This window comes from Cicer arietinum, chromosome 3 (assembly GCF_000331145.2).
Source record: "Cicer arietinum cultivar CDC Frontier isolate Library 1 chromosome 3, Cicar.CDCFrontier_v2.0, whole genome shotgun sequence".
NCBI lineage: Eukaryota > Viridiplantae > Streptophyta > Magnoliopsida > Fabales > Fabaceae > Cicer > Cicer arietinum.
In genome coordinates, this window is record NC_021162.2 from 36,342,896 (window position 1) to 36,351,695 (window position 8,800).

Genomic DNA, 8,800 nt, shown 5'->3' on the forward strand with positions numbered 1-8,800 from the left:
GAAACCTTAAAATTAAATTAATATAGCACTGATTTAACATGCATGAACATAATTCTTATTCTTACATTAATTTAGCATTTACATATGCATATATACTGACTGATGAAGGTCAAAAGAAAATCTAGTTACCAAAGTTAGTGATAATTGTAACTACCTAACTTAAAATAACTAACGGATGAAAAATCTACTACACTATCTGCTAACATCTCTCCTTAAACTGAAATGGATATCTAAGGGGTTGTTTACTTTGAGGGAAAAAAAATTATTTTTATTTCCTTAAACGAATGTTCATTTTAATTTGACAAGGACTCTTGAAAAAAACAATTGTCAATTTGTTATGGAGAAAAGATGAAATGCTAGTTAATAAAGATACGTTTCTAAAAATAATGAAAATAGTTTTTTGACATCTTCGTTGTTTCTAGAAATGTAGACAATTGTTTAGTTCAAAAGTCTCTTACTTTTTTATTGACGAGTAAATTTAAAAAATGTTTTCTGAAAATGCATGCACTTAATGCATCATGTTAACGGTAATTTGTGCTACCTAACATAGATACCGGGCACCATCCAAGGACTTTTTAAAGTAGTTTTGATCTTTTAAGAGCTTGTATGACTACTTTGCAAAAAACAAAAAAGAACTTGTATGACTAAATATGATGGATACCATTTATCTGGATACATTACATCAATAACACCCGTCATAGTATCTAAGGAAAGTGAGTATCCAAAATCTTTAACTACTTGGCAGTAATAAACTAATTTTTACAGTAGTATAAAACATGAATAGTTTCATCAAGCATGAGCAGCCAGTACTATATCAACAAACTCAACCATCACTGGGCTTTGCTGACTATTACTAGTGACATTCTCCTCTGCACTTCTTATTTCTGTGCAACTGCTTACTCTTCTCATCATCTTTGATTGGAGTTTCGAACAACACAGAGAAAAATATTTGGTTGTCCATCTCCATATTCGCCATAATTGTGTTAATGTTACAACTATTTGGCTTGTCAAGGTCTCTACATTCTTCACCAACAAACAAACCATGTGATGTAAAAAACCAATAATAGCAAAAGTAGAACATATTGAAAACAGAACAAGGAATGGCTGAAGGCCAATTGATGAATTACTTTTCCCCTTGTTGCTCTCTAAAGAAGAGCAATCGACTTTGTTTCCATTCTCAATCTCATTCAACATATTTTTTTCTAGTTGTTCTGTTTCTCCACTCTCTATCATATTCAGCAGTGCCTCTGATATGTCGGCAGCCAAACTGGAACCTTTTGGAAATACCTACAATTTCAAACCACAAAATGTAACACAAAAGTTGTATCAGTTTTAGAAAAATTAAGAAAAGCACGCACAGTTAAAGGCTTTAAGTTGGAGCTAGAGTTTTGGGGCTTTCTACATTAAAAAGATATGGTTAATTACAACTAATGTAGACACAATTGTGGTCGCAAACTATTTTTTAAAACCTGGTGTGTAATGTCATGTAACTTAAGCTTGGTAAGAGTGAAAATAAAAGAAATACAGATAGTGAGTGTTTAAATATGAGAACTAGTAAAATGAAACATCTAGGTTTAAATATACTTTTGGTTCCCATATTTTAACTAACACAAGATTTTAGTCCCGCATTTATAAATTTTGGATTTTAGTCGTCCTGTTTCATAATTTTCAAGATTTTTCTCCACATCCTAGGTCCAGTCTTATTTTTTATAATGTGTGATATTCGTTAACAATGTGGAATTACATTTACTGATGTTGTGTTGCTGATTTAGACCAGAACTTGTGAATTGGAGAAGAATGTGTTTTCATTTGATCAATGAATCTGGAAAAAGGTTGTAATAAGGTTTCTAGTCCACTGTGGAGGTCAAAATCAGCGATGCCACAAATTTGATTGTACGAAAAAATCCAGAAACTTGTTAAACTGTGGGACTAAACCTCCTTATTATGAGACCAAAAGTGCATTTAAGCCAAACATCTATTATATCTTAAATTTTAATCTTGGCTTTCAATTACCCCATTTTACTTCTACCAAACATGCCAAAAATCAGTGACAATGAGAGGAGAGAAACCCACAAAACCAAAGCCACCAAGCCTGAAAGTGTTCCCCGCTTTGATGAGGCCCATACATGAGTACTTTGCTAGAAAGACTTTTGCATGAGGTGCGACAAAGAAGGCAGCTTCTATATCCTTGTTCTCAAAGGCAGCAGGGTAGTCACTCATGGAATTTATTTTCCTAATGTTCTCAGGCTTGAATTTTAGTACTTCTGTCAAATGCTTCACAATAAATGAATTTCCATCACACCCAACTGGTGAGTTTCTTTCTTTAAGGGTCTGAATATTTAACACAGATGGCTTTACTTGTGCAATAGTTATGGATGTCAAACTTGCTATGAAACTATTTGTCACAATGAAAATAGCAATTAGCCAAGGCGCCAACACGGTTCGAGCCAATGGTCTTCTTATTGGTTCTCCTACATATTGAAAATATATCAAGAATTAGGACTTTGTTTTATTTAAAATGACATAAAAGTGTGATTGAAAAGCTATAATTAGTATCATATTATCCGAATACTGAATTTAACTAATGAAGCCAGGGGTTTTCTGTTGAAATTTAATTCATAAACTATTGTGCTACAAATTGAGAGTTAGTTACAAATTAGTTAGTTAGTTAGTTATTGTTATGGATAACTTGCTTCACAAGCATTTTTGTAACTCATAAAAATAACAGCTTTGTAGCATGAATGAATATCAGAATTTTATCTCAATCCTTCTTCCTTTGCCTTTTATCTTTTGTTGCGCAATTTTTACTATGTTCATCATAGTTCTTTGTTCCAACAATTGGCATCTAGAGCTTGGTGCAATCTAAGGGAAACACGAGTGAAAAGTGAGGGGAACAATCAAGGGAAACACTGAGTGATAAATTCTGGATAGGCAAGATGAATAGCAATGGTTTTAGATCAAATATTATGGTTCTTGATGGCAAGAACTGGGTTCGATGGAGTGCCTTGATGAAATCTTTATTTGGAGCACAAGAAGTAAGTGAAACTGTGCAGGATGCTATGAGGATTTGGTGGGGAATCCAACTGATGCACAGAGGACTGCATTCAAGGAAGCCAAGAAGAAAGACAAAGCTGAATCTTCAAGAAGAGGAGGTTTTGGCATAAGTCAGAACAAGAGGAGGGATTTTGACAAAAGTAAGGTACAATGCTTCAACTATGAGAAGCATGGGCACTTTGCTGATGAATGTTGGTTCAAGAAAGATCAAAAGATTGATGAAGAAGCAAATCTGGCTCATCGAGATGATTCCAGCACAATGCTGATGATGGCTACTACCAATGATGAGAAGATTAAGAATGGAGAGTGGTTTCTTGACTCTGGATGCTCAAACCACATGACATCACATAGAGAATGGTTGACAAGCTTTGATACTAGCAAGAAAACAAGCATCAAACTGGATGACAGTAGAAACCTTGTGGCTGAAGGCAGTGGAAACATAGTAATTAGAAGCAATGGTGGCAAAAGAATCATTATTGAAGATGTAATGTATGTTCCTGAGATGAAGTGTAATCTCATGAGCATTGGCCAACTGGTGGAGAAGGGATTCTCAGTAACTATGAATGGCGACGCCTTGAAGCTGTTTGATGAAAAGAAGAACTTGGTGCTTAAATCAAACATGTCAAAGAATAGAACTTACAAATGCAACATCTCAAGTGAAAGAATGATGTGCCTATTTGCAGCAGGGAGTGAAGATGTTGAAGACTTATGGCACAAGAGGTATGGTCACTTAAATTTTAGAAGTCTTAGTGATTTGAATGCTAAAGGACTGGTGTATGGCCTGCCAAAACTGAATGGCAGAAAAGCCATTTGTGAAGTATCTTTGAAAAGTAAGCAAAGTAGATGCTCATTTGGTTCTGAAGCATCTAAAAGAGCTAGTGTAGCACTGCAAGTAGTTCACTCTGATATATGTGGTCCTTTTGAAGTATCTTCATTGGGGGGAAGCAAATACTTTATCACATTTGTAGATGAATGTACAAGAATGATGTGGCTGTATACAATTAAGGTTAAGAGTGAAGCTTTAGAGGTTTTCAAGAAATTCAAAGTATTAATAGAAAAAGAAAGTGATAAATCCATTAAGATCTTGAGAATTGATGGTGGAGGAGAGTACACCTCAAAAGAATTTGAAGATTTTTGTGTCAATCAAGGCATTGCGCATGAAGTGACAACTCCATATACACCTCAGCATAATGGACTTTGTAAGACCCATAATTTTAAAGTACACTTTATGTATTTTAGTGTATTTTAGTGTATTTTTGGTATTGAACTCGGAGTCTTTTTAGCCAAAGTTATTAATATTTTGGAGTTTATATGACCAAAAAGATATTTTGATGCCGATTAAAATTATTCGTCGATAAATAAATTAAATTAAGTACGGTAAATCCTCTACGAAGAATTTAATTCAGGGGAGTTTGTTAAAAATGTCTCGCAATTGCTAAAAGTTGTTTATGTCATTTGAGTTGCGACGAGAGTGGATATTTTAACAAAAGTGGTTTGGAGAGGTTATGGGCGAAATGGTAAATTTAATAAATATCTAAATATTTTGAGATATTTGTTAATTATATTCAATATATCTATAATGATTAATTGTTTGGAGGGAAAAAGAAAGGAAAGAGAAAGAGAAGAAAAGGAAAGAGAAAGAGAGGCAAAGAAAAAAGGAAAGAAAAAGAAAAGAAAGAAAACAGAAGTTCTCCTTCTTCCTCTGCCTCGCGTGAAACCCATTCCTTCTTCTTCCTTCTACCTCCATTTTCGCTGCTTCCTTTTGTTCAAGAGTAGAAACCCAAGGATTGTGGGTGAGTAAGAACAAATTTTCAGCTTCTTCCTTCTTCCCGAATTCAAAAACGGAGTTATGGAGTTCAAAACCGTCAAACACAAACCTCCCCGTTTCATCTAGATCTAAGCTTTGTTTCGCGAAGAGATAGAAGGGAAAGTTGCTCACTACCACGCTACGGTGCTAGGGAACCAACTTTGGAAGCGGCGTTGCGAGCGGAGATTTTACCGGATTTACTTGCGGTACCGTAATCGCACGTTAAAGCTAACGTGAAGGTAAGGGCTCCTTCCAAACTTCTAGTTTGCATTTAGGGACTTATCTGTGGTTGCGTGGAAAAGAATTTTGTTAGGGTTGAAGTATTGGTTTTGGGGGAAAATGAATTTAACGCGTTATGGTATGATTTTGAGGAAATGAGATTTGATGTGTTTGAGGGGTATGTTGTGATGATTGTGTTCTTCGTATTTGACGTGTTCATAATCAATGCTTATGAAATTTGATATGTGTATGGTTGGATTTTGTGGATAAATGAATTGATGTGTTTTGGTGTGAATTGTGGATTGAATTTGTGAATATGTTTGAGTATGTTCTGTGTGGAATTTGAAAACCATTAGAGTTAAACGAGTATTAAAAATATTGTGTTTGTCCGTGAGAGACTGCACAGGTGTTTGTCCGTGAGAGACTACACCCTGGTAAATTGTGTTTGTCCGTGAGAGACTGCACAGGTGTTTGTCCGTGAGAGACTACACCCTGGTAAATTGTGTTTGTCCGTGAGAGACTGCACAGGTGTTTGTCCGTGAGAGACTACACCCTGGTAAATTGTGTTTGTCCGTGAGAGACTGCACAGGTGTTTGTCCGTGAGAGACTACACCCTGGTAAATTGTGTTTGTCCGTGAGAGACTGCACAGGTGTTTGTCCGTGAGAGACTACACCCTGGTAAATTGTGTTTGTCCGTGAGAGACTGCACAGGTGTTTGTCCGTGAGAGACTACACCCTGGTAAATTGTGTTTGTCCGTGAGAGACTGCACAGGTGTTTGTCCGTGAGAGACTACACCCTGGTAAATTGTGTTTGTCCGTGAGAGACTGCACAGGTGTTTGTCCGTGAGAGACTACACCCTGGTAAATTGTGTTTGTCCGTGAGAGACTGCACAGGTGTTTGTCCGTGAGAGACTACACCCTGGTAAATTGTGTTTGTCCGTGAGAGGCTGCACAGGTGTTTGTCCGTGAGAGACTACACCCTGGTAAATTGTGTTTGTCCGTGAGAGACTGCACAGGTGTTTCTCCGTGAGAGACTACACCCTGGTAAATTGTGTTTGTTCGTGAGAGACTGCACCCTTGTAAATTGTGTTTGTCCATGAGAGACTGCACTCGTGTTCGTTCGTGAGAAATTGTACGTTTAGGATTTACGCCTCTCGCGGAGGGTTTTGTTTGGAATTGTGTGATAGCATGTTTGATTGCAAAACTATTTCGAAGCTCATGATGTTGTAGTGATTGTGTTATAAGTGCAAAGTGTTATGTTTTGTTTGGAATTGTGTGATAGCGTGTTTGATTGCAAAACTATTTCGAAGCTCATAATGTTGTAGTGATTGTGTTATAAGTGCTAAGTGTTATGTTTTGGGAATTGTGTGATAGCTTGTTTGATTGCAAAACTATTTCGAAACTAAATTTGTCGTGGTGATCGTGTGGGAATTGCTAAGTGTTAAGATGTGGAATTGTGTATGAATGTGATTGAGTTAGTTTATGTATTTTTTTGGAAGAATATGCAGGGAAATCAATTTCCCAATCGATTGGATGAGTTACAGGGAATTCGCTAATTTGACATAATCGATTTTATAATATCTTTTTCAAAACCATTTAAGAAATCGATTTGGAAATCGATTTGGCCATACAGGAATTCAGCAAAACTGACAAAATCGATTTGGAAATCGATTGGCATTAAGTCAGGGGCTCAGTTATTCATACCCTGTGGATGGGAATGTAGATGGGAATTCCTGACTGGAGCTATGTTAGGAGGATCTTACGGGGCGCGTGGAGATCACTCAGGATGTTTAGTTTGTTTTGGAGAATGATCAGATTAGGTTGACATAGAGGGAACAGATGTCTTTCTTTTGAATTGTATTTATTTTAGATTGGAAGATTGTACCTATACTAATATTGTCAGCATGACATGTTATTTTCAATGGGTTACATGTACCACTTTTTGATGTGTAAATATTTTGGATTCATATTTCGAGAAACTTTTCCGCTGCTTGTAAATTATAATGACTTAATTATTTTTCCAAAGGTATTACCTTATGTATTTCTCTGTTTTATTTTAATTGCTTTTGAAAAAAAAATACACCCTCGCTTTGAAATTCGGGGTGTTACAGACTTGTTGAGAGAAGGAACATGACCCTACTAAATATGGCAAGAAGTATGATCAAGCAAAAAAACTTACCACACAAGTTTTGGGGAGAAGCATGTTGAGACAAACTCTATATTTAAAGTTTTGATGAAAATAAACTAAGGTTAATTATGATTCTAAAATGTTATGTTAATTTAACTTGTGTTTTTGAGTGGATTTAATTAAGAACAGAATCAAGCAAAACAGAAAAGACAACAACAAGATCATTCTGCATCAAAACAGAGAATGATCTCCAGATTCCAAAATTGTCCATCACAGCATATTGGTCAAACTTTTTCTATCTCCTTAACAAAGAGTCTTCCCTGGAAATTTACTCATATCTAATCAGTACATGTTTACTCATATCTAATCAGTACATGGCAAGGAACAAGTAGGATTCATCCAAACTCAAAAAGGCTATTTGATCTCAAAGATCAAAAGACTTAAAGACAGACAAAAGTCATGACAGTTTGCAAACTCCAAAAATCAAATGTCAAGAAAGTTCGATCAATCTTGACATATAACAAGACAATTGCAAAGGAAAACCAGAACGATTAAAATGGGAACTCTAGAATGATTATTGAAGCTCAAGAAAGTTCAAACTGACAAACCAAGAACGTTAATCATTCTTTGTTTTCTGCACAATAACAACAACACTGCATCTCCTCAGAAATAGCCTGTAATTCATCTCCAACCTTCTCTAGATACACTCAAGACAGAGAATGTACCATCCAAGATCGATGAAGAAACGTCAAGAGTACTTTCTAAAAAAGGACATAACTGCTTTAAATGCTAAACCAATAAAGTCAAAAAGCTATTTCAAAGAAGGATTATTTTTATTCTGAAATAATATTTCAGTCAAAAAGCAAAGCCTCTCCAACAACTCTTCTGTACCTTCATTCAGTGCCTCTACAGCCTATAAATAGAAGGCCAATATCCATAATCAAGGTAAAGAAATTCAAGTGCTTAGAAATCCATAAATCAATCACATACATACTTGAAATTCTGCAAAACAGAGGCAATCATACATTCTAATTCTTGCGAAACAACTGCTGGTTCATACTCATCTATTAGCCTGCGCAATTATCATTAGATCCTTTGTAAAGAATCAATTCTCAAACAAGAGTTGAGAAATCTCAGATTCTGTCAAAACAATCAAATTATAAAAACTCAAACTATAAGAGTTTCTTTATAGTTTGTTTAAAGATTACATTCTATCAAGATTAGATAGGTGTTGTTATTGCTTTCTGGGTGGAAAGTAATAGAGATTGAATTAGATCAAGGTTGATCTAGACTAGGTGTTGTAAGATCAAGAAGGTACTTTGTTTTTAAACACATAGTGGAAAATCTCACAGTGTGAGGACTGGACGTAACCCACATTGGGTGAACCAGGATAAAATCCTTGAGTGGTATTCTCTATCCTATCTATTTATTTATCATACTAAATTGACTAACCAAGATAAAACATAAACTGATTTTCTGTTTTAAGCTAATCAAGGAACGTTCTCTGTTTTACATCAAAAACCAAGAACGTTCTCCGTTTTCTGTTTTCATAACCAAGATCAATCTTGAGTATTTTTCTTAAGTTTTAACAG

The 8,800-nt window shown here is 35.5% G+C and overlaps 1 protein-coding gene across 5 annotated transcripts in view; it reads right to left on the minus strand.

Annotated features, from left to right (window-relative positions):
* Nucleotides 1–627: 627 nt before the first annotated feature.
* LOC101507681 (glutamate receptor 2.9-like) overlaps nt 628–8,800 on the minus strand; it is a 19,968-nt gene continuing 11,795 nt past the window's right edge. For 3 of the 5 annotated variants that reach the window (XM_073365807.1, XM_027330348.2, XM_012719704.3), the window contains 2 exons: nt 2,074–2,471; nt 628–1,287 (listed from right to left, as the gene is read on the minus strand). In XM_073365807.1, the coding sequence (XP_073221908.1) occupies nt 790–1,287; nt 2,074–2,471 (896 nt within the window). In that variant the 3' untranslated portion in view covers nt 628–789. Of the gene's footprint in view, nt 1,288–2,013; nt 2,472–8,800 lie in introns of all 5 variants that reach the window. The other 2 variants (XM_073365808.1, XM_012719703.3) reach the window with 2 other exon arrangements.